The sequence below is a fragment of the Fundulus heteroclitus genome, chromosome 13 (assembly GCF_011125445.2).
Source record: "Fundulus heteroclitus isolate FHET01 chromosome 13, MU-UCD_Fhet_4.1, whole genome shotgun sequence".
NCBI lineage: Eukaryota > Metazoa > Chordata > Actinopteri > Cyprinodontiformes > Fundulidae > Fundulus > Fundulus heteroclitus.
In genome coordinates this window covers 16527938-16554198 of record NC_046373.1, presented here as the reverse complement: position 1 = coordinate 16554198, position 26261 = coordinate 16527938, and the positions used below count along the sequence as shown (strand labels likewise).

The following is a 26261-nucleotide window of genomic DNA, read 5'->3' as shown; positions in this document are numbered from 1 at the left end:
AAATTAGAAAAAATGAAAAAATCCTATCCGCCAGAATGGGGTTACCAGTCTGTGGCACTGTTATGATATTACTATTTATTACTGTTATTGTTGAGGGTCGTGCGCTGAAAAGTTTGGGAACAGTTTAACTCATGTCCACCTGAATATTTGTTTTATTGTATATTGATGTCATAATGGTCAAAAAATAAATTAATTAATAAATAAACAGTTTCCATTTCCTTGTGAGAGCCCCACAGAGACCAAAATCACAAATTCAATAATATTCATAGTTTAATAGAAGAATCTCATGTGATAAAACATTTACACACAAACAGCGGAAACCGGACAAAGCGCAGCAACAGATGTGGCCATAACTGCCAAAACGGGCTTGGCCCTTTGATCAAAGGCGGGCGTCACTACAGAGTTGTCTGCTGTCTATTTGGGGGGAACAAATGGCCTCATTAGGGGAGGAGTGGAGCCACAGGCAGGGCATCAGAAGGAGGGGTGCACTTTCTGCAAACCTCAACTACCCCCCCCCCCCCCCCCCCCGCCCTGCAGGGGGAAATCTGTGTGTGTTTAAATGACCGGGAAAGGAGGAGAAGGAGCACGAGTGAGTTTAGGTCTAATGTATGTTGTCCTGATTCGATTTGGCACTAAAACATCTCCCTTTGGCATTTGCTTAGAGGTCCTTTATAGCATTCTGAGAACATTAAATCCGATTGCCTGATATGCAGCTACATTACACCATGGAGGAGCAATACTCTCAAATGTTTGTTTTTTTCACAAGGGAGACTACCAACAACACTCACTAATACCTTCTTGCAGAAATAGGCATATCTTCTTACAAGTCTTTTGCAAGGAAACCACTCATTCGCAGGTCGAGCACCGGGAGAAGGAACAATATTTAAAATGTGCATCACTAAAGCATCGATTACCAGCCAGAACGAGCTGGCAGGGTGTGCAAAAAAAAAAAAAAAAAAAAGAAGAAAAACACACACACAACAAACAAGGTCTCTCATGAAACAAACTAACAGGTGATATTGTAACACTTTAATATTTGGATGTGGGTGGAAATAGCTGACAGTCATTTTTATGCAAAGGGAGTAGATACTGTGGCAAAGAGGAATAAAAGTACAGCAAAATTACAATCCGGTAAACATATTTAAACCCCCTCAAATTTAAGTACCAGACCCATCTTTCAATGCTTGTACCAAAAATAAGTGTACCATCTGACTGACCTCTGCTTGGTAACCTGTTACAATAAACTAAAAAAAAAAAAAAAAAAAAAAATTGGAAATTCATAACTGCTTTTAAATAGTAAAAAGAAAGTTCTGCTACTCTGGGCGTTGAACAAACGAGTACAAGGTTACATGGCATTTCCTGTGAATAACAGTTGATTAAAATAGCGCTCTAACAATATACGCGCTTTAATCTGCATTTCATCAGCACGAGCCATTAATTAGACGGATCTAAAATGCGTTATGTGCTGAAATTTTTACAGGTACACACCCTCTGAATTCATTGGCACCCACTTTAGAGATGTGTAAAAAGGCTTAAAAGTAAATTAGTATTTCATTGAAGTATTAATCACACACTAAAAAAATGAGAAACATCCAACCTTTGATTTATTCAGTTAGGGGGCAAAAAATGCTAAGAAATATTTTTTTTTGGTTTACAAAGAATTATTAAAAAATGTCACATTTATTGGCACCCCCTAAGATTTTCTAAATAATAAAAACTGATTTTATGTGTACTTAACTTTTCAAGTTAACCAAACTGTACATGGGACCCCTTCTTTAGCCTGTAATAGTTATTAAAAAGCAATTTAAAATGAAACCACGTTTTCTCTGTGGTGCAGCTGGCGTGGGACAGAGGCTGATTTCTCTTAAATGCTCTTCAATATGGGAAAGATCCGAGAGCATAAAGTTCAACTAAGCCATATTTGTGCTGATATTTAAAAGTCGGGAAATAGGTACCCTCCTACACATTTTGTTTCAAAATTTGTAGGTTTTGCTTGGAGTATTTACAACATTCTGGACATTTTTGGAGGAAAACATTTCTCCAGTTTGGTTTTATTGGTTGTAAGATTCACAGATCTTGAAACAACAGGATGCTGAAGCTGGCTTTTGATTCAGAGGTGTGATGGAGAGATAATTCACACATGGCACATTGACCAACTTAGATCAGCTCTCTTTTAAAAATCTAGAACTCCTCATGAACCTGGCGGGGATTATCCCATACGCTAAATGTGGATGCTGAGAAGCAATTTATGATTTCAGATAGCTTAGGCTATCTGTCAAAACCCTTTGGACTATGCTGGACCTGTGCTATCAACTCCCCAAAAAATATTAAATTACTGATCTAAGGGGTCTAAACGACAGTAATGAGGTAAAGGTAGTCTTTTTAATTTCCTGGTAGAGCGTTCTCTGGTTTCTGTCACTGACATAAACCCCCCCAGAAAAGAACGGATGAATTGGACTGAAGCCTATGTTCTGATGTAGCAAATCAAAGATAAAGATATACAGCCTCCAATATTTTTTTTTTTTTTTAAGAAATTCAGACTTTTGGCTTTTAGATCCTACAATAAATTAACTCTGGAAGCACTTTTTTCCTATACTTCTTATAGCTTGAAAAAAAAATCAATTTCCATTTTTCAATACTGCAAAGGAACTCTATATTGATGACACACACGCTGTGAGAATGATGTTAAGGGAGCTGAGGGCGAGCTCCAAAGCTAAATTTTCTTAAAATGTTCCTGAAATAGAAGTGAATGTATTTTTCAAGGCATTGTGCAAATCTTTACCAGAGGTGCTAATAAATGTGGAAGGTGCTATAAAAGCTGGACTGGGGCGATAATGTGTGCAGTACCAATAAGCTAATTCAAGTGCTTTGAAGCAAACAGAAGACTTTCCCTTGTACCAAAAAAGAATAAAAACAATACAACACGGTAATTGTTTCGTGTCATTTAAACACATAAGTACTTCGAAGACCGATCATCCTAACGCGGCAAAATTATAGGAACACGTACCTAAGTGGCATCAAACCCTCCGTTAGCTTTCATTTAGCATCTTAATGAAAAAAAGGCAAGACACTTCTATAAAATCCTCTCACAGACACAGTCAGACACGTTTCACAATTACACAATAATAAACATTTTCAAATAAATACAATATGATTTGTACAAAAAGTTGCAGCCGTGGACCCTAAGATTTCTAGAGAGGTCTGAATGTACTATGAAACCATAAGCTCGTGTGAAAATCATCTTTTTTTATTTTCCCTTCGCAGTGACTGTTTCTAACCTTTCAAATGTCAAGCCTTCACAAGCGGGTAGCAGTCTCTGTTTGTTGGCATATACAACCAAATATCCCCACTGTTTGCTCATCAATCGACTCTTTTCTCATTTTTTTCCCCCCCCCAGCCAGGAACCCTTTCACAGGAACATCTAGCGATAATGCATGGTGGAGGAGCTGCAAACCCGACAAAGGAAAGCCTAGAAGTACACCATTTGATGCTTCACTAACTTATAGCAGCGGATACTAGAAGCTAAAAAGACTAAATACTGAAGAGATCATACGAATAATCTAACCTTCACTTAATACAGTCAGTGAGTGACCTTTATGCAAATTGTATGGCACTAGATTGTGATCTTTTTTTTTCTTCCTTTTTTGACCAGGCTTTCTGAATATGTTGTGATTGGATATTTGTTTTTAATAATCCAGAGTTCTTAAGGCCCAAGCAGTACCGACGCTTCACTCTGGCTGATAAATAAAAGACGCTCGGATGTGACAAACCGTACCAAAGCTGTATAGAAGACGTACACGCGTTACGATGGAAACCATGAGGAGCAGTTTGCATCGAAGGCATCCCTAACAGCTGCTTCAAAGTGCTACTGTAATATGCGACGGCGAGGCAAGTTAACTCAAAGGCGGGACATTTCCCGACCGAGACCCAGCTCTCCCACGCTTTCGTAGTCGGGTTCTGGCTTGCCGTTCCCGGCTCTGCGGTCGTCGTCCGAGCTGCTAGTCTTTGGGATGCGGATCGATTCGTAGCCGGGATCTGAGCTGTCCGTTGGGGGCTCGTCCCCCGGCTGGGGCTCGTCCGGCTGAGCGTAGATGTCGTGGACCGTGGCGTAGAGGTCGCTGGAGGACGAGGCCGGGACCAGGCCGTTGATCTCGGCGATGCTGCTGTAGTCGTGCTCCTTGTCGTCCTCGTTCGCGGCCTGGTCGCAGTTCGTCTTGTTGACTGTAGAGTACAGCGGTGACTGGAACGTGGACAGAAGAGGAACGTTAAACGCACTCCTCGTTGACTCTTACACTGAACACGACAGAGGTGTCGCACGACACGTAGCTCACGAGACAAAACACTTGATGTGGCGTTCAAGAACCTCGGACAAGACAAGATTTTAGCAAGAAACTAATAAGGTACGAATTTGTTTTCTTATTTCACAAATAAATGTTCAACAATTACAAACTGTGTTGTAAAAAAATCTGTAATCGGTTAAAGGTATACTATGCAACTGGGGTTTATTTTCTAGCGAGGCTCCCCCCAGAGGGCGAAAGTAAAAGTGCACTATCGTAAAGATGCTCAGCTGTTCTGGTTTCTCCGTCAAGCCAGGCACGGTTGTTTTGAGCTTAGCAGACAGGCGAATGCAACGAAAAGTCGAAAAAACGGCAGTACAAACAATGACTAACACAGTGAAAGTATGAACACTAGGGTTTCCAGCAGCGCTATCTACCGCCGCGGCCGCCTCGCCAAACTCACGCTACCGCCTCGACAACATTAAAAAAAAAACAATAAAAAAAACCTCAATATGCTGTTTATTTGAGGTTAACACGCGGTTCTTTGTTGTTGCTTTCGCGCGTGCATATAGTGAATGGCAGGGCAAAAACACATGGAGTTCTCGCCGTAAAGCAAGACCGACTCTCGCGGTCTAGCACGAGACTTCTGAGCCTGTGTGTGCGGGCCGAGGGCTCTTGCAATTGCAAGTGCGGTATTTCCCCCACAGACCACCAGGGCGGCCGAGAAAACCTTTGTTCGACCTGAAATGACTCATTTAATCATCCAAAACGGTATGGAACACATTAATTAACTGAAAAATGTTGCATAGTACGCCTTTAAAATTCTCATCTTGTATAATTCTAAGGAGGTCTTAGTACTGAAACAGCAGTGGAACGGCTTCCTTTTGGTGCTTTCACAAATATAAAAATGTAATTTCAATTTCAGTGGGAATTATCCAGTCCAGGTTTGACTACTTTAAGTATTTCAGAGTTTGAACTAGAGGTGATCAACATGCAGTCGAGAGTAATTCAACCATTGGTGCTAGAGTTATTGAAGAATTAGCATTTGCATTTGTAAGAGGTGCTGCTGTGTTAGGACTGGGAAAAAGGCAGGTTCAGGACACACTTACTTCATTATCTGATGTTGGCAGGTGTTTAAAGTCCGGTGGAGGAGACGGAGGAGATTTTAACTGTGGAGCAATACAGAAAAACAGATTCAGATGTGGGAGCAAAGGTATGAAAGAAACAATCACCCCAAAGAGTCCTTTAGGAACCTTCTAAGGGTCCTGCTCACTTCTGACAACAAGATGCTGTTCATTTCAGCCACTATATCATTTTGTAGTTTTTCATACACAACTTTTCTTATTTTGGAGCAAAATGTTTTTATAACCGAAACAAAACCGAAGCAAGACTGTTTTCAGACACAACTCTTTTGGAATAAAAAAAAAAAAAGGTTTTTGTACCATGCTTTTTTGAAACAATATATTTTTAGGACCCAGTGTCTTGGGTACCAAAAAAGCTTTACTACATCCTTTGAGAGGACTTTTTTGTGGTTGGAACTGACAAAATTTAACAAAAAAACCTTTTGGCTCTAGGCTTGCAACAAATAATTTTTCGTGGCCAATTCTTTTGAAACAAATAGTTTTCATACCAGCTTTCTCAAAACAGCATTTTTGGGGGCCATCTGCCAGCGAATGATTGGTAACTCTTTTGACATGGTACGATTCAAGTATTTTTCAACAACCTGCTCATAGTCTACTCAAGGAAAAAAGTGGTTTGCTCCTTCAATAAATATCTACATTGACATCTGAGGCTTTTTTATGGTCATTTTCTTCTATATTCTATCCAAATACTTAAGGCATAAGTATAAAAACGTTTTTTTATAGGTATAAAATGAAAGTAGGTAGGGATGAAATGGCAATGTGGATGCAAAACAAGGGCGTGACCTGGTGAAAGGGAGAATTGATCTGCAGCCTCCTCAGAAAAGATTAAAAGTAGCAGACTGCAACACAAAAAGCCAACTAAGACACTCCAAACAACTTAGAAGGAACACAATTAAGGAAGAGTTGCACTTCTTATTGAGCTGTATTAATAAAACATGCCATCAAGATATCGACCGCTTCTCAAAAATGCATACTCTGGTAAAAAAAAAAAAAAAAAAAAAAAAAAAAAAATCGGTATGAATGCCTTGGAACGCTCGGCAGCCCAATCGATGGCGAAATTCAAAACTATCCTCGCCGGTGCGAGGGGGGAAAACATGTTCTGCATCTGCTGTGATACATTTGTAGCCAATGTTGCATATAACCGTCCGTTCATTAAAAAAAATTATCGAGCCAAAGTCAATAGGGAGTGACGGGGAGAGGGATGCCTTTTCTGCACGGCCTCTGTCCACTTTGTCTTATGATCAATGAGGCAGCCATTAATCAACAAAAACCCATCAGACAAAGCACTTCAGGAGTCTAACAAGGATCTCAATATACCCACCGGCCCTCCCTAAGTAGTTTACGTCATGTGGCAAGAAAAAAAAAGACAGCGCTTTTTGTTTGCCTCTATTGGACTTGATGCACAGGTAGTCATTTAAATTGAGTCCTTGGTTGGAGTTCCCAAGGTCAAAGCTGATAGATACCGAGGTGCAGCCCTTTGTTTTAGTTAAGTCCACCCCTCTGCGCGAAAACGCACTCTTACCAAGCCGGATGAAAACCTGCACGCCGACTTCATCCATCAAACTGTCCAACCAAGCTGGGTGTCTTCACATGTGTTTCTTCCCTTAGAGCGTGAAAATCAATATGACTACTTTATGGATAACGTGTATTTGGAGACATGATTACTTTTATAGATCCAACCTGAGCTCAACAACGCCGCAGACGCCTTTGTCATTTCACTTTAATTAGCCAGCCAATTAAGCAGAATGCCCCCTGGGTGGGGGAGATTGGTGGAAAAACAAGGATGCGGGGTGACTTTTTGCCCTGTCAGTGCAGCCTTGAAGAGTCTGTTAGAATAAAATAAAACCCCTTTATACCTCAAAAACTCTGTGCTGATTAAAAGTGGAAATTTAATCTGGAAACAAAAGCTGTTTTTACAATGGATTTTGTCTATACGGGCATCAGGAGTTATAAAAATCGTATTACCTATATATGAAATCACTCTAAAAGCATAAAGATGGATATTTGTCTTCGGTCAGTTCAAAACCAGATCTTAACACCTGACAGATTAATATTTTGACGTGCAATGATAATATGTGGCGTGCTTGCGTGCGTGTAAAGAGCAGATTAAGAGTGTGTGTGTTTGTGTGTGGTGATGTTGGACGCATGAAGGAGATTTAATAATACACGGGACGTGCAGAAAAGACTGCGCAGTAAGCTGATTACAGCCACCTCAGAAGACGGACGGCTCAGGTGTCAGCATGTCAGTCATGAGCGATGTACATGTTGACAGACGCACACATCCATCCGTTTAGGCGCATCAGCTGAGATGTGCAGCGTGTACGTGGTCACTGTGGAGCAAAAGACCCAAGAAATCTAAGGCGACGAAGAAAAGGATGGGTTATATCTGGCAAGAAATACGTTTTCTACGTTAGAATGGTTCCCTTTTAGCGAGAGGTCCACAGCAGTGCTGAATGATCAATAGATCGCCAATTTTCCTGCGCTGCATCCCAAACGTCTAACGCTGCAGCCCACCAGCAGGGTCAAATTCATTTCCTGCCTCTCACATTAAAAGCCCACAGGCGCCAAACGGCTGTAAACATGTGCAGCTGCTGTATATGACAGATCTACAAATGCTCACCTTCGCAGCCTTACAGGGACTGAAGCTGCCTGAGTATGTTTATTTGTGTTTATATATATATATATATATATATATATATATATATATATATATATATGTATATATATATATATATATATATATATATATATATATATATATATGTGTGTGTGTGTGTGTGTGTGTGTATCCCCACCCAGTTACTGGCACTTCAAGGATAGATGTGTAAAAAAGGTTGAACTCCTCTTTTATTGCAGTAGCATGTCTTGATAAGGTTAAACAAAATTAATCAACTTTCATTGGAGTATATTCATCTACTGGGGAAAAAGAAACAAATTCCACGTTAAGAAATAATCATTTTATATAAAAATCACTTGTGGCCCAAACAGACCATCTGTTTTTGGACAATCTCTCTAGATTGCCCAGTGTCCTCAGTCCAGTCCTACGATGTCTTCTCCTCAGCTCTAACCAGGAAGTCTTCTATATGATTAAGTGGATTTTGTACCTGGTGAAGCATATCTGAGTTAATTGTTATTCTTTTTTTACGTATCTGACTGAAATACACAATGCTGACACAAGCTATGTTTCCATCCAAAAATGCGAACTTTGAGCAAACTTTTAAAATGTTGCAAAAAAAGGGAAAAAATAAATAAATTGTGTATCAGAAAATTAACCAGGCTAGGCAAAGTGTAATTTCGTCAGAAGTTGAGGTTACGCAGGGCTGTTTTAAACAGGAAGTAGAGGTTGCTAACTAGTCTGGACCACACATCTGAGATTAAATGGAGTGAGGTTTTCAGGAATGTGTTGCTGTCAGGTGAGTTATAATTGTTCTGTCATGTCGACTAGTATTGTCGATGTTACATGCTGACTGGAGGCGTAGAGAAAGAAATGCAAGAAACCACCTCGAGCGAGCGTAAAGACACTTTTTTGCGATATTAAGGAAGTTATTTCAGTTATTTATTGCGATACTTCAAAATGACATTAACAAAACGTTGAAACTGGGCTACACTTTCAGTTTATTAGTACAATCAACCATGTTTTATTTAAAATATCCATGTATTTCATGTATTCTAACAAGCTTCCTGGAATTTTAGAACAAAAAGCGGGCCCACAGCATTATTGATGATGGCATAAGGTGATATTCAGATGATGATGATTCAGTTTCACATGAGACCCACTAGCATTTGTCCCAAACCACTGGCTGGCATACAGACCGTATCTACTGGTTGTTATGGTTGTTATTGCTGCGGTTTTTCAACAGTTAAAACTTTATTTATTCTTCTGTTGACAAAATTAGGCAAAGGATATTTACATGTAGCTATTTTCTCATTTATGAAGATCACACATCTGCCTAGCTTTTGATGTTTTCCCGTCTTGCCAGTTATGAAGAGTGCCTAAGAGAAATGGCAATGTGTGTCACAGCAACTGAAGAAAATAACACGTACGTTTCAACATTATTTTAGTTAAAATATTTTTTATTATTATGTGAACTAACAAATGTGCCACCAGTGATTTAGTAAAATAATAATAATAATAATAATTCTGAACACCACTAAACAACTTCACACAAATTAAAGGTGAGATTTCCCTAAAGTTTTCAGTGCAATATTGCACCACTGCATTAAAACATTTAATTTATTCAACTTCTTTTTATATACATCTCTACCGGGAGTGCTGATAATCAAGGTTGGTGCTATAAGACAGTCTGTCTCTGCGTAGGAGAGCAGCCACCTGATATGGGGTGGGGGTGGGGGGAGGGGCTTCGCTTACATATTTACATACAGATGTCTCGGTATTTGCACAGATGATTTGTGTGTCTATGTGTCTGCATGTATGAGGCCCCAGACAGATAAGGAGCTTCTACGGCCAGAATCATCCATCATGAAGTCTGGGGAACTGACAGCGCCGGAGTCTAAACACACACGTGCGACAAAGACACACAAATACATGGTTTGGACAAGACAAATGGCAGTCAGCTCCTGCTCATACATGGGTGTAAACCACAGGGAGCTGCAAACCTCCCCTGTTAACCTGACATCAGCCCAGAGGCGTCTGTGCAGCGGAACAACTGTAAACACACCTATAGTTTAAGATTACGTGGCAAGCTGAACCGATCAGACTCTTCTTATCCTATACCGATTTTTTTAAGGTCCCGCCTGCTAACACCGATTTTCACAGATTAAGACATAAAAGAGTCAAACTACATTCTCCCTGCTGCTGCCTGTATAGAATACAAGTTTTTGTTTTTTATGCATGTTATAAATAGGAATAGAAATGTCTTAGTTTTTAATAATTGGACCTGCCTGGTCCAGCTCTGACGGGGACAACACAAACCTGGCCGATTACAATGTCTGACAGATCAGCTGGTGTATTTCTACTTAAAGATACATTAGCAAATAATAAAAATGTATTGTATCCGCCCTCTGACAACAACGCCCCTTTTGACCGAGAAAACAAGCTGCAAACAAGCCACCAGCAAGACAGTTTGATCCGTTTTTAAGGCAAAATTTAACAGGCAAATAGTTGTAAATGTTAATGTTTAGGGCTGGGCAATATATGGAGGTTTTAAAAATATCAAGATTTTAAAAAAAGAGATGTACGATGAGACAATGTTGTTTATATCGAGATGGTCTATGTAGCAATATAATCATTCTATCATTCTATGTATTCTAGTAGGTTATTTTTTAGCTGTGGGTTTAAAAGAAAATGTGCCTGTGAGACATTTGGGATAAAGCTTTGATTTTTATAATTACTGTAAGAAAAGGAAAACATATCGAGTTAAATTTCGTATATCGGCATTCACCCTAAAAATATCGAGATATTATTTTTGGTCCATGTCGCCCAGCCCAATTAATGTCCAAAGAAGCCTGATCAACCCATTTAGAAATCTTATTGAACACGTAATAAAAAAGGTTACAGACATGGTCATAAGAAAAAACTAATTTGTCGAAGATAATAATATAAAATAAAACAATGCAATATTAACAGAGTTATTATTAGAGCATTTTACTCCCCGACTTCTAACCAACATGGATCAGAACCACCATCATTTGGATCCCCACCAGTACAGGGGATGTAAACAACACCGGGTGAGATTTTTGAGAAAAACTACGCTGCTACTGACAACAGAGGCAGCATGGGGCAACACACGGGGAGAGATGACACATTTTAGATCTTCAGAGGAGGAATTAATTTAGACGACAGCCCGCCATATCACTGATTGCTATGATGTTCCCCACCTCTCAGCAGGAGTCAAGGGAACGGGAGAAAACACCTACAAACTAGGTTTTAACAAACAAGCTGCAAAACAGCAGCACATCAAAGAGTATGAGTCAAGCTCAAACTGTATATATAGTATTGACTGTGTGTTTTTAAATATGTAAGAGGGAAGCTAATAAGACAAAACATGCTGCGTTCAATTTTTAACATACATCTTAAAGATCTATAGCCACGTTATTTGACTTTTTTGTTCATACGTCACTCTGGTTGCATACAAAGTTTTTATGAAAAATTATCACATCGTGCTGGCATATTAGTAATTGTTCAAATTTTATGATTTGTTTTTGCTCAATTTGTTAGTTAATAAAGCCTTTTGTGTTTATTTTTAATAGCAGAGGAAGTACAACACTGCGCATGTGCAGTAGGGATAAAACAAGGAAGTGGCTAACGGCTATTAGCATCTCCTAGCGAAACAATGTAAAAAAGAAAAAAAAAACGCAAAAAAATATGAATCTAGGAGGGAAAAGACTACAATGTCGCTGGGAATACAGTATGAACGTTTGTGTTCACTGAAGCAGATGCTAAACCTGCCGATCGCTCAGATGTGACCGCAGAGTTGATTGATGTGAGTAAATGTTCTGATATGAGGTTCTTGTAGATCGGTGTATTTAATGTATAGCTTTATTTTATCATGATCAAACGGTCTTTGGTCTTTTTTTTCTAAACATATAACTTGACTATATCCCTTTAAAGAGAAGCGTTTTGCTGCTTCTGTCCACAACTTAAGAGCACGGGTATAATGACAGATAAGTGGGGTGGAAATATCAATGGAATTCAACAATGAAAAAGTTTAAAGAATAAATTCAGAGAATAATGCTGAACATTGGGAGCATAAATGGTATATTTCATGATATCTCAGATGTTCAATGTTTTGCAATACAAACCCATGAAATAAACTACTGTTTATACTCATAATTAGCTTTGTTTCCTCCCAAATACTATACTGGGCTCCTATTGCCTTTTTGTGTTTTTAATCTTTTCATCTTTCTATTAAATTTAGCCCAGGTTCATTCAGTTCAGTGTCGCATAGAGATGGAGACGGTCCCTTTTGGGATCCATATAGACGCAAGTTGTACTTTAATTTGCATTAGAACTCATGCATCTGACGCCTCCTCGGCGAAGGATCTTTTTCTAAAAACGTTGCTTTAACAGCTAACAACAGAAACAAATAAATCTAGCTTTTCTACAGACACTAACGAACTAAATAATCCCTTTAAACAGGAGAAAGAGAAAGAGAGCAAAATGCAAATGAAGATGAAAGCAAACAGATTTAACTCCAGGGGAGAGTTTTTAAATGAGAAAAGTTGCTGCGATGTGCTTGTTAATGTGATATGCTGTCGGCTTGTCAAAGCCAGCGCGTAGAGAGCAGCTCTGCTTTGCTGTAGCCCCAACGTTACAGTGATGTTCATCAGTTTTCACCTCTTCAATCGCTCCCCATCAGTCCCATCTCCTGCTCTCCCTTTCTCCTCTTCAGAGCCTTTTCTTCCTTATCATCCCACCATCTTCACTACTTTTCACTCTTTGGTCACAGAGGACTTCATCTGTATGCTGCTGGGTCACCCCGAACCCTTGACTCTTTCTTCTTAATGCCTCCCAGTCATTTCAATGCTTTTTTTTTTTTAAGTCAATCTCGCCATCAGCATCTCTATTCCATCTATCTTCTGCTTTTCTAACTCCAGCTCCTATTTTCAGTCTTCTCTTCTGTCCTCCATTTTAAAATAGATAGGGCAACAGTATTCACACCCAAAGAATTATTACGGATCTTGTCACCTTGCAAACCCAAACTAAACTTTGTGTCCATCAAATAAACTGCATTTATAAGGCGCGTAACCATAATGTCAATAGAAAACTATAAAATGGGTAGCAAACCAAAAATCTAAAAATAAATGTGACATGCATTTTAATTCAGGCCCCCTTATAATGAAATCCATAAATAAAATCCAGTCCAAGCAACCGCCTTCAGGAATCCACCTTTGTGTAATTTAGTATGAATCTGGCTGTCCTCTGAAGGTCTCACTGGTTTGTTAGAGAACTTTAGTGAAAGAAGTCCTTGGAAGAGGCAGCCTGGTCTGGTCAGATAACACCAAAGCTGAACTTTTTGGCCTTTACACGTGGTGGAAAAAAGGACCGCACATCACCCTGAACACACCATCCTCACTGTGAAACATGGTGGTGATAGCATCATACTGTGGGGAAGGATGAAGCTAAATTCATAGCAATCTTGGAAAAAAAACTCTTTAAAAGCTGCAAAAGATTTGAGACTCAGGTGTAGGTTCTACTTCCAGAAGGATTTAGGTGGCTGAAATTAAAGCCTGAGCCGCAATGGCATGTTTTACATGTGATGTTGTGTTGGATTGGCCTATTCAAAGTCCAGACATAAATCCAATCAAGAGTCTGTGGCTAGGCCTGTAAAAATAAATTAGTTACTTAGAATTAGAGAATTACCCTCATTCGGGTGATCAAAACATTGTTGCTTTAAGCCAAGCCAATAACAACCCTAACGACTCCTCGTTACAGAGGAGTGGACCAGTCCAATCTGCTGGCTTAATGGCTTTAACGACCGCCCATTACTAAGGGGTGGACCTGTTTCGATTGAATTTGCATGTTGTCTAAGCCCTTGCAAGGCCTTTGTTGGGCAATGGTATAAAGCTTGTTACTCCACATTACTCCAGACTTTTTGAATTGAGAAAGCTTCCGGGAGAGGAAGCGAAACATCTTCAACAACGGAAAACAAGTCCAGTTGCTTTGTTTTTTACTTTTTTTTGGAATGAGCATGACCTGGATGACTGAGAATCTTCACCAGCATACTTAGAATTAGAAACTCTAACCAAGCTTCAGATATTTAGTAGAGAACGGGCAAAAGTGTGAGTCTTTTTAGACACAAGCAGGTTGAGATATGATCCAGAAGACTTGCAGCAAAAGGTGATTCAGAACATTACATCTGAATAAAAATACATGACACACATTTCAGTTATTTTATGTCTAAGAAACATCAAAAAGCATGTATCCTTTCTATCCAACTGCATAATTATAATGTACACATGTTGGTGTAACACATAAAATCTAAATAGATTGTGATGTTTTGTAATCAGACAAACTATGAAAACAAATTCAGGGCAATTGATCATTTTTGCAGACCACTGTCTTTAAAAGCACTTCAGCTTTGACCTTTAATGTGTCCAGTCATCTACAGGTGTGCAGCTCAGTCCTCACCTCTCCGTTGTGCAGCCCGGCCCCCTCCAGACCGTTCATCACCACCGACCGGCCGTCGTTTTCCACCAGGACCTTCTCTGGTACGGGCGGAGGCGGGTCGTCCTCGGGCTCCTCCGCACGCTGCTGCTGGGAGAGAGCGGCGGCGTACTCGGCGCCCCTGTTGGCCTCCAGGTCGGCGCTGTGACGGCTCTTCTTTCGCAGGTCAACCGAGGCGTACTCCACCCCCTCGCAGAGCGGCCCCCGCTCCGGCGTGCAGGGGCTGGGGTGGCCGTTGACAAGGACGTGCGGCTGAGCTGGAGGTTCATCGGGGCTCGGCTGGACGGTACCGTTGGCGAGGCGGGGTTGCACAGAGGTGTCTTTGATCTCCTTGACAGTCTCGTACAGAGAGTCCTCAACGCTGACGTCGCGGGACGCCACCTCCATCTCCTTCACCACCTGGAGACCACAGAGACAGGCTCGTCTGACTGATCTGGTTTTCTCACTGCCACGTCCTTTAATTCACCAGTACTCGCTATAACAGCCTCACAATAAAAGCTTCGATAACATCATTCAAACTCGGGGCGTAGTAAAAACAGGTGACTTTAAACGCCGACCTCATAAGTGCTGTCTCCTGAGGGTGGGGGTCTGCCCTCCATATGGGTGCTGCCTGGAGGGAGGCTGGGAAGCTCTCGGTCCTGATGATATTTAGAGGACCTGAGCTCTGATTGGCTGGAGAGCTGCTCCTCGGACAGCTGAGGGCTGGTGTCCTGCGTGTCTGAGAGGACTGTTGGAGGAAGACACAGACTATTTATTTTTCAATTGATTTACCTTTTCTGTCCCATTTCAACCACATACTTGCATAACATGATGATCCTTAAAGTGTCCCCCCTTTGACCTTTTGGGCCGTAGACCCCACTCGACCACTAAAAGGTGTGCTATCATACCTTTAACCAGGATATCAGAAGTAGATCCTTTAAGATAAAAACTGGGGTTTTTACAAATAAAAATCCTCCTGGATTAGCGGCAAACATTTGTGCACCCTGAGCCAATACTTTGTCGATCCCCCTATGGTGCATTCACGTCTGCAAGTCTTTTGGGGTATAATCTCTGATTTATTCATTCATCTTTGCACCCCCCCCGATAAACTCTGAGCAGCTTCCCTGTCCCTGCAGAAGAACCGCTTACCCCCCAGAATCATGCAGCTGCTACCATGATTCACAGAAGGAATGATGTGTTCAAGGTGTAGGTTTGAGCCCCACACAGCATTTCATTTGTTAAAAAAAAATAAATCACAACTTTAATCTGACCAAAGCACTTTTAACGTGTTTGCTGTTGCCACCGTGGCTTCTGGCAAAACTACAGAGACGGATCCTTTTGGCATTCTTTTAAGAATTCAACAATCTTGCTACTCCTCCATAAAGGCCAGATCTGAGCTGAGCACAACTAATAGCTTTAGTGGCAAGAGATGATCCTACCTGAGCTGCGGATCTCTGCAGCTCTGCCAAAGTTACCATGGACCACTTTGCTGCTTTACTGCTGATCTATGCTCTCGGTTTTAGGATGATGGTCATGTCTTGGTAGGTTTTGAAATAATGCCATACATTAGAGCCATATAAGACCACACATCTACTTATAAATACACTAAAGACTAAAACTATGGGTCCTTTCCCTTCTATTTGGAAATTCTGCATTACTTTCTGTAATATGAAGTCAAATCCTAATAGCATACCTTGACATTTGTGGTCAAAGGAGACATGATGCATGACAGCTACGACACGAATGACAAGATGAAACAAAGCTGAGGCTATATGTCTCTGCTTACTTGTACCGCTGGTTAGAGGACCATTGTGAGAGCTGCTGACTGCCGCGTCAGTCACTGGACTGTCTGCTGATTGGCTGATCACCTCCTTCTCTGACACCTGCACAACAAAGGATGAGATGTTTGTTGCTGCAGAGAGCCCACCTCGCTGCAGAGCAGAAATCAATCTGCGCTTGCTTGGACAAAATGGGTGACTTTCAAACACCTATGCAACGCAGAATCGGTAGGAAGCGCAACGATTTTAAAAAGGTTCGTCGGCTTTCTGGATATTTCTCTCATCTTTGCAGCGCTAATCAATTTTCATGCAGCCCTGCCTCTTTTTCTCTGAGCTATTCTGGTCACACTACTTTAAGTTCATTACCTAAACATTATTCATGCCTAATTAAGCATCAGTTTTTTTCTTGATTACCAAGAACAGATTACTATAGATAGCTAACAATTTCTGTTTGCATAAACAACAAAGGAAAATGGCACCTAAATCACACAAATCTGCATGTTTGTGACGTGCACCAAGTTAAACTGAAGAGGTCTGGCATTTAAAAAAAAATAAACATTGAAACAACTCTCGGACTTTATTTCACGCTTGTGATCTAATATCCACTGAACTGAAGACGGCAACACTAAGTCAAGAAAAGAAGCAAAAGTTCAGTCAAAGAGGCCAAACCGCACAAATATCTGTTGCCCTGTTTCACCAAACTTCCTTCCACAAAAACCTCAGCGACACAGAGCGACATCTCTGAAAATGGCAGGTTGGTTAGGATTTCATAAGGAGACACCAGCAGCTGAGATCCTTTCTTTGCACCTAAATTCGATTACTAAAGAGGAACATCATGCGAGCGTTTAAAAAACAACAACAACACATCTCTACTTAATCTGCAGCAAAGGCTTCCCTGCGCCACTCACAACTCCAAATAAAAGAAGAGTACGCCAATTAACACAGGATGTGCTGCGCGCTTTTTGAGACAGAGCTGGGATTTGGTAACACACAGACGCTCTTGTTCCTCTGAGCAACATCAGCACTCGGTCACAGAGTTCAGAAAATGTGAAAACATCCTCAAAAAGGTGTCAGCCCGGAAGGTTCTTTGTTTAGGTTTGTTGTTTTCATCCTGCATGTCTGATTGGAGGACGGTGGATGAGAAGCTCTGCAGCCCCACCTAGTGGCCACACGCTCTCATAGCTGCTGCATTCAATGATGTAATGTTTTAACTATTTTATAACCTCGATAGTTTTCATGTGATCTCGCCTTTGTTTGCCGTCTTTAGACAAACGACGCAATAACGCATTTATTAATTCGTGCTTTCTGTTTATACTGCTAATAAATGTCATCGACCGCTTGGCTGAAAATATGTCGTCATTAAGCATTATGTTTGGCTGTAGCTCCGAAAGTTCGGTTTTGTTTGATTTGTGTTCGACAGTAATGATGCCAAACTTAGTCAGAGAGAAAAAAAAATAGTGCTTAAAATACAATCAGAGTCTAAAAAACCGCCGCAGTAAATGATGAAGAGGCATAAGTGATACTCAATGCAGACGGATTGCAGGTGAGAGAGGAATACATACTGGTGCTCACAGACAAAGAGCCCCGTTTACCCTGCCAGGCTTTGACACGGTCCGACATACAAATGGGCACCTATTGTAACAAACTGGCAAGCCGGCAAATTATGTTTGTGCAGAGGGTTAGAGTGAAGATATCGATCAAACGCGGAAAGCGCTCTCCTGGATGTTCTCACGGACGAATACATGCGGCAGACAGACACGCACGGATGATAACAAAGCCACCGAACGAGCGACACAATAAGGCAATAAGAGGAGAGTCGTTCAGTCTGCGAAGGCTGCAGACCGGTCGGATTTAACTGTTTTCTGATTAGGGAGGTATGGATATTAATGCAGTTGGTAATTAGTATCCAACGCCTGACTGTTATTGTAGAGGACACGGTGTCATTAACAGAAAGAAAATGGCTGAGGTCACCTCCATAAATATTATATTGTTCTTTTCAGACTTGCTGAAGTGATTTGGAGTGATATGGTTAAATTAAACAGCATCAACAGTAAAGTAGTTGATCTGGAAATGTCAGTGGAATTTCACGCATGTGCGCTCTTTATACGTAGGAGATAAGAACAATGATCATAGAGATGTTTTGCAACCATTTTGCCATTAACTTTGGATTCTCCCTTTGTTTCCTCCTTCTCCTTGAAAGTACCCCTGACCCTGAACACTGAACGTGCAAGTGTCGCGGGAGCGCAGCGGTTTTCTGCCAGGCACCCTTTCCACCGGGAGCGATTAAGAGCGGAGCGCCGGTGCGAGGTTGGACTCGGATCATGCGAAGATTGTGTCATCGCGAGATAATAGTGTACTTGTAGGCTTTAATTAAAAATTAAAATAGTCGTCCAAGGCGTCAAGTATCAAGTGAGATCCGCTGGTGGATTGGTGCTGGAGCCGCAGAAAATGACAGTAATAGTAAAATGCAATCCGAAGTCCACACATGTAGTCTCTTACTTGTGAACTCGTTGTAAAGCCATCAACTGACTTCCTGCCTGAACGATCCGCTCTGATCTAGATTGACTGGAGTCGATAAAACAGCTGCGTATTTTAGAGAAGCGGCGTGCGCTTCAGAAATGCGCCGCGGTGAGCTGGTTGGCGCTCCTGTGACGCTTCCGTGTTCAGTGCAGCCCTGGGGTTAGTGTTTCTGTGTTTAGCAGCGTCTCTTTCTTGGAAAAGGCCACTCAAAAAGTTATTGCTACCGTTAACTATGAGTCCTTCCTTGTTTTTTCCCCCTTCCCATAAAAAGTACTCCTCGCCCGTTGTTTAGAAATTAAGCTGTGTCTCTATGACAAAGTGATCAATATGGTTTCGCTGCAAAGACTATGACTTGATCATTTCTGAATAATAAATTTTTTTTGCTAGCTATTTCTAATCAACTGAATTAGACTCTGGTCTAATGAAATTTGTATAGAACTAGGTTCTGGGCTTTTGTGTAGAAGATTTATTCAAGCTAAATGTTTCCAAAGCAGTCATATCTATTGAAAATATTAACGGTCAAACCTGAGCAGAAACAAACTAAGACTAAAATGAGCATAAAGTACCTGAGTTTTATACCGACATGTCAAGGCTGAGGGAAAAAGGGACGGTGGCAATGCAAAACAATGTTGCAAGAACATGGATTAAAAATTTAAACCAGAATTTACTATCTCATTTTTGTGGTATTTCAGGTTTCCTTAGTAATTGTGCATTATACATAACATTGACGTTTATTTTTCTAAAATGCAATCCTACTTACTCCATTTACAAGGTTTTGCTGGTCTCCTGCAGGATGTCCATTTGTTGCTTTCTTCTGCCTGAAAGAGGGAAGAATAAAGAGATGACGGGAAGACACGGTGCAGAACAAGAATTGTGTGTTTTTCAATGTTTTTGACTTTAACACATGATCAAATAACAGATTTTGCTAAAAAAAAAAAGAAAAAAAAAGAAGCCGTTAGTCTCTAATGTGTACACTGCAAACCAGGAATGCAAGGACTTTGTCCTTCAGGTAAAAAAAAAAAAACATAGACTCTTTGTTCACTTTGTAAGGTCCACTGGTGGAAGCTGATGCAATCCAGTGTAACAGACCTGCCAGTGTTTTTTTTTTTTTTTAAACAAAGCCTGTGGGCTTCTATCTGACATTGAGGGGCTTTGAGAGCAGACGCAGCAATGGATTTACAATAATAGGAAGATGTGAAAGTAAGACAGCTACATGAAACGTATAGAAAATGAAAATATAATCTAGGTGATCTAGGAAATAAGACAGGCGTAGCCTTGTAGGAGTCCAAGTGCAGCTCAATACGTCATGTTAATTGTCTTCAGTTTATTCAAAAAGCAAAACTAACACCTTATATTGATTCATTTTACACTGTGATATATTTAAGTTCTTATTTCTGGTTATTTTAATAATTATGGCTAAGTCCTGATGAATACCCAAAATGCAATTACTATGTTTATGTACTATGCAGTATTTGAACTCAATACTTTGTTGAGGTTCCTTTTGCATGAATTACTGCATCACGTGAAGGAGATGTGAGAGATGGGCTGTGGCTCTGCTGCAGTGTTCAGGAAGCCAGGGTTGCTTCCATAGCAGCCTCCACCTTATGTTCACTGCTGCTGTGAAGCATCTGGTGCTCCAAAAGTTCCTTGCTGATGGCGGTGCTGACTTTGGACCTTACAAAACACAAACATGTGGCATATCTCCCCAAAATGATTATGAACTTCCGTCTGGACAACTTGGATTCAGCGCTTCTCCACTCTTCCTCGATACACCTGGACCTTAAATTAATTGCTAAATCTGCTTTCCGCACCTTGTGGATCTCCCTAAAACACTTCAACTTGCTTTTATTCTGTTTTATTTTCCTATATTTTAATAATGTAAAGCACTTTGCATTGTCTTTGTACTGAAATGTGCTATACAAATAAATTTGACTTGCCTTCAATGGGCTTTATTTCTCAATCTTCTCAAAAGCTTCTGCAATGTTTCTATGGCACGTTTTCCTTCCACTGAACTTTCCATTATGATTGCACACAATACTCTGTATACATCAAGCTTCCTCAGCAGTGACATTGTAATGATTTGTCTTCAGGTTAGCAATATTCTCCATGAATGTGTAAGCCACACCAACACTTCTGTATTAAAATCTTCTTTAACTGGTCATATGTATTAGTTTTCATAAGCTAAAAGCCATAAACATCAGGAATAGGATAATAGGATATCTCTCTCTCTCTCTCTCTCTCTCTCTCTCTCTCTATATATATATATATATATATATATATATATATATATATATATATATATATATATATATGACCTTCACTTTTTTATTGAATTACTGAAAGAAAGACTTTTTTTTTTAAAATAAAATTAGGACTTATTGAGATGCACCTGTAAAATAGTCAGTCAATGGAAATGTGCTACGATGGACAGCATTTCTTTTGTTTATGAAGGTCCATATTTATTCACTTCGAGAACTTAAAGGGCCAAACATTAAATTGCTAAGAAAATATATGCATTTTTTGCTACACTCACCCCCGGCAACTGGCGCAGAGCCCCAGCAGCACAGAGAGAAGCAGAAAGCCGGTGACGATGCTGAGGGTGACGACCAACACCAGCTGCTCACTCTGCGGCCAGGACGCGGCGCCGGTGGCAGCTGCCGTCCCCGACCCAACAACTCCCGCCTCCGACAGCCACCGCACTCCACTCAGCAATGGAGCCATGACACATCACACTGTGTGGGCAGAGGACATCGGACAGGTACCAGCTGGGAAAACACAAGCAAATGCAAACACGGGTTCAGCTGGAGTCTGATTCAAAAATCATCCCAAAGAAATGAAACTCTGATGACTTGTTGCTTTTTCTGGATCGTGTCCCTTTACCCCCCCCCCCCCCCCCCAAAGAGGTGACAAACAAAAGGATGCTCAAAAAAATGTTTCTACCATCAGTTCTACTAACATTTATAGCTAGCTCACAATTATTCATTTAGCCAAGACCTTTTGCTTCTGATTAGAAATGAGGCAAACATCTCCCAAATGATAAAATAATGTAAAAGGATTTCCAATTTTGAAAAAAAAAAAAAAACGCCTGTTTTTATTTACAGATTTGATTATAAAAATGGCATGTCATAATTTATATCTTTCTTAATTGCGGTCAGATCAACTCAAATTCAATACTGAGGTTAAAAGGGGGAGTGGTGGCCTAGTGATTAGAGCAGTGAGCTTGTGCTCTGAGAAGGTTGCAAGTACCCGGTTCGATCCCCACTGCCTGCACTCTGGGTCCCTGAGCAAGACCCTTAACTCCCGATTGCTCCCCAGGCGCCACACAGTGGCAGCCCACTGCTCCCCAAGGGGATGGGTTAAGGTGCAATTTCTCCATTGTGAGATCAAGTTATACAATAATAATTATTATTATAATTATTAAAAAGGCCTCCTTGGCGTCACCCAAATCTAAATATTCTCTCTCCGATTCCATGCAGGACTCCGGTTGGGCTGGTCCAACAATTAATATAACTTATAGTCATAAGAAACATGTTGGTAAAATTAAAAGATTGCTTTAACTCTAAATGTGTAAGGGGTATTAGAAATTAGGGGCGTAATGGAATTTAATTTTGTGGAAAAACAAACTGAAAATGTTTTTTTTTCTTCTTTTTCTTATTTTACAAGAATGTAAGACGCTTATTACCTGATCTACATATTTCTATTGTAATACTGCCAAAACCTCTGGTTTAAAGGGACGCAAATTAATGCTTTATAGCAGCAACTTTCACTGTCTGCTCTATGTGCAACAGCCACACTGCCCACTGAACTCGGGACAGCTCGGCTAGGTCTGACTCTTCTTCCATTCTTGTTGTTTTTGGGAACCTGGATAAGCTGACTTCAGAGGACAAAACTTTGCAGCTATCTTAATGTTGACCAAAATAAACGTATGGACTTTTCTAAATGCGACTGTGACTTGACCTGCAGCCATGCACTTTGGTCAGATAAGACAGCAATCGCGCTTCTTACACTTCCCCATGCATATTTACCCTATTTTGCAGGAGAGGAACTGTATACTCCAGTAGTTGTCTTCTTAGCAAATAGTCAGATCAATAATTGTGCTTTACCTTGGTTTTGTGTGAAAACTATATATCTAAATGTTTTTAATTCTTTCTCCCCAGCCACCAAACCAATATACTCAAATTAAAGGGTATGTAATTTTAAATAATCAGTGTTAAATGATCCTACTGCAAGAAAGAAACTATTCATCTGAAGTGTTTTTTACACATCTTTAGCAGGGGTGCCAATGAGTATAAAGGGTGCGGCTTCCAGCGGTTCTGTTATAAAAGCTGAATGAAACACAGCTGTTAAAGTTTGACCAAAATATCAAATATTTAAAAGTATCATTAACCCAAAACCCTGCCGCCTTGACCCAAACATTTTTGCATCCCTAACCAGTCCTCTCTAGTTCTTCCTGGTAATAAATAAACTATTAAAAACGAAGCTAAACCAACATTAGTGCTTTTCCTGTCTTAGTTTCTGAGACTGGCTGCCCAAAGCTCAAAATCATCAAATAATAGCTGCAGATATTATGTGTTTTAAATCAACGTCTCTGCAACTTCCCAAAAGTGTAAAAATGTGCACTAAGGAAATAAAACAAACACTACAATGGACTTCAATTGTTAAGGGGCATTTTTAGCCATACACTTAACAGAAATTTTAATATTACATTTCAATATAAAAGATTTTGGAAAAGAGTTTGGCTGCTTAGACATATATTTCATTAAGACCTGTTTCCACCTTTCCACCCTGAGGACTCCCCAGCTAAGGCTAATGTTAATCAGCTTTAATCCTCTGTTGATTAACATTAATCAACTCAAACTGCATGCTATGTCCAGATATGACCAGCAGGTGGCACAGCAGAACAGAGTGTGGCTGCAGTGCAGTCTGCTGCAGTGCCCCCCTCCTCCCCCCCCCCCCATCCATAGACATAACAGACCCTCCACAGCCAGCATGCGGGCTCTGCGCACAGCATCAGAAAGCACCTCACGTCTCCGTCTAACAGCTAAAGTTAGGCTTCACCGAACTGATGGAACCCCCTGATTTTATCACAGATGATTCATGGGGCGGTGTGGGGAAGGAGGGGTGGGGGTGGGGGGGGCACGAGGAGGGAGGTGGAGGAGGGGAGGGAGAACGTGTGAGCTTCTAGAAATGTCAAACAAATAAATGTGGAGAGGGGCGGTGTGTAGCCCAGAGAGAGTGTGCTTTGTGTGTTTGCAAGGACGCGGGGATATAAAGGAGGCCAATGAGCAAGGAGCACACAAAGTCAGGAGTGTTTGGATTTTGCATATTTGCCCACTTCTTGTGTATGTCTTCCATTCAATCAGCCAAGGGGACAACCAGACCATAGATGCTGCATTGGAATACTGTGGAACTGAAGCTCTTACTTCCTGCTTTATTTTTTTGCATGAGCCAAACTCCAGCCAGGAGTGTGCAGAAGGCACGCAAGTTGTTCCAGCGCTGAACAAACTTCTTTGTCTCTCCCCCCTGTGCATCCTATGCTAATGTGTCCCGGCGGCAGCGTAGGAGCCGTGGACTCGTGCTCTGGCAGGCAGAGAAGTGTTGCATTTGAGTACAAAGCAAATTAAAACTTAAAAAAAAGGAGGTGGAGGGGGGTTTTCTGTTTTGGGCACACCGGTGGAGTTTTCCTGCCGCTTTCTGTGCGAGTGCCTGTTGAGGAGGGGAAAACAGCCTTACCTCGACGCCGTGGACGATTAGTCAGGGGTGGCCTCGCCTGGAAGAGAGAAGATAAAAATGAGAGGAAGGCAGGGGAAGGTTATTACCTCAGGGAGCGGGGATTGGCTTTTTTCGGGGAGTGAGTATCAGTGGCTGCAGACAGGAAGCCGTGTAAGTCGGGTGGTAATGAGGGAATCTGGTGTGCAAATTCACAACAGGCTGTGTGAAAGCTCTGATACGCACATACAGGAGCATCTCAGTGAATTAGAATCTCTGAAAAAGTGCCTTCATTTCAGCGGTTCCACTTATAAAAAGGGAAATTCCCACTAGGATTCGTTGCGCACAGAATTATTTCTTTCCTGTGATTTGTGATGATTATGGATTACAACTAATGTAAATTCAAATCAGACTTTTCTCAGAAAACTACACTACTGCATAAGACGATTCAAAAAAAGACAGTTTAATACAGAGACTTTACTGTCACGCTATGACCTACACGACCACGGCAGTTGTGCAGTAGACAATGAAAGACACGCTCATAGCAAAAGTAGGGCTATCGCTAAAAACGGCTAATCCCAGAGCTCTGCGTCTAAGGATGTTTGTGGAAAGTCATGTGGAAGAAAAAAATGCTTCAGAAAAAGGCGCACTGAGCAGAAGGAGCAGCTTTCAGATCGCTGTTCAGCAATAACATCACAACCAATAATCCCCTGTTTGTTTTCCCCTTGATCGCGGGGCGCACAAACTTTTAAAACCTGCGGCTGGGATCACAGAGCCGAAGGGGGCGTGGCTTACAACTCCCAGCACTCACCCCAGCAATGTGCGAAAGGTGTGCGTGACGGAAAACCCTCCCTACACGGGTAGGCTCTGTGTCGCACACTGCAAAAACGGATCTTTTTTGTGTTTTTGTTAAAAGTTAAATAAGATCATCTGCCAATGCAATGAGTGTTTTGACCCCTAAAATAAGATAATTAGATATTCTGCACTTGATGATGATGATGAGTTGTTTCTATTTTAAGCGCAAAAATCTTATTCTATCGGCAGATAATCTTATTTACCTGCTCAAATCAAGGACAAATACAAAAATTTTAAGAAAAGTTTACTTATTTTTAGTTACGCTTTTGTAGTTTAGCCTCAGGATCAGCATGTGGCAGGACGAGGCTGGAAGTGAACCCACAACTCTTCATTTGCAAGACTTGCTGAACCGCATTTCCCTCAACTTTTAGACATACTTTAGGCAGCAGGCATTTCTATATCACAAATCCTTGTTTTTTTGTTTTTTTGGTCTTATGTGATATTCAAAGTTTCCCTTTTTAAAGCGAATAACTGAAAATAATTTAGTTCCGTTTACTTATTTTAATAATATACAGATTGACTGAAAAGCAGTCGCCATGTAAACAAGAGTACAAGATGACACAAGGGGAACAACTATATTGATCAGTCAGGAAACGGAGACGAATAGCTAGGTGACATCACTGCTCAACAGTATCGTGTAACACGTTATAACTAACATGCACACTCTCTTGTTGGCTCCCTGCTGCGGCGTAGCTAAATAATAATAAAACTAGCAGGGCTCAGTGATTTTCTCACCGTATAATAAGGTTGGATCATAATAAAACACTAGAGGAATACATGAGGTTGACATGTTGTCAGGTCCTCTATGACTTGTGTCTGAAAATAATAAAAATAATAAAATCCACCCTAGAGAGCTTGTGGTAGGCTCCTGTCC

The 26261-nt window shown here is 40.9% G+C and overlaps 1 protein-coding gene across 3 annotated transcripts in view; it reads right to left on the bottom strand.

The window, feature by feature from the left end:
• Window positions 1-1014: 1014 nt before the first annotated feature.
• pag1 (phosphoprotein membrane anchor with glycosphingolipid microdomains 1) overlaps window positions 1015-26261 on the bottom strand; it is a 95428-nt gene continuing 70181 nt past the window's right edge. For 2 of the 3 annotated variants that reach the window (XM_012868605.3, XM_012868604.3), the window contains exons 9-10: window positions 5387-5446; window positions 1015-4240 (exon numbers count right to left, since the gene is read on the bottom strand). In XM_012868605.3, the coding sequence (XP_012724059.3) occupies window positions 3899-4240; window positions 5387-5446 (402 nt within the window). In that variant the 3' untranslated portion in view covers window positions 1015-3898. Of the gene's footprint in view, window positions 4241-5386; window positions 5447-14510; window positions 14946-15103; window positions 15274-16311; window positions 16409-19583; window positions 19642-21356; window positions 21589-24556; window positions 24662-26261 lie in introns of those variants that run through there. The other variant, XM_036145219.1, reaches the window with a different exon arrangement.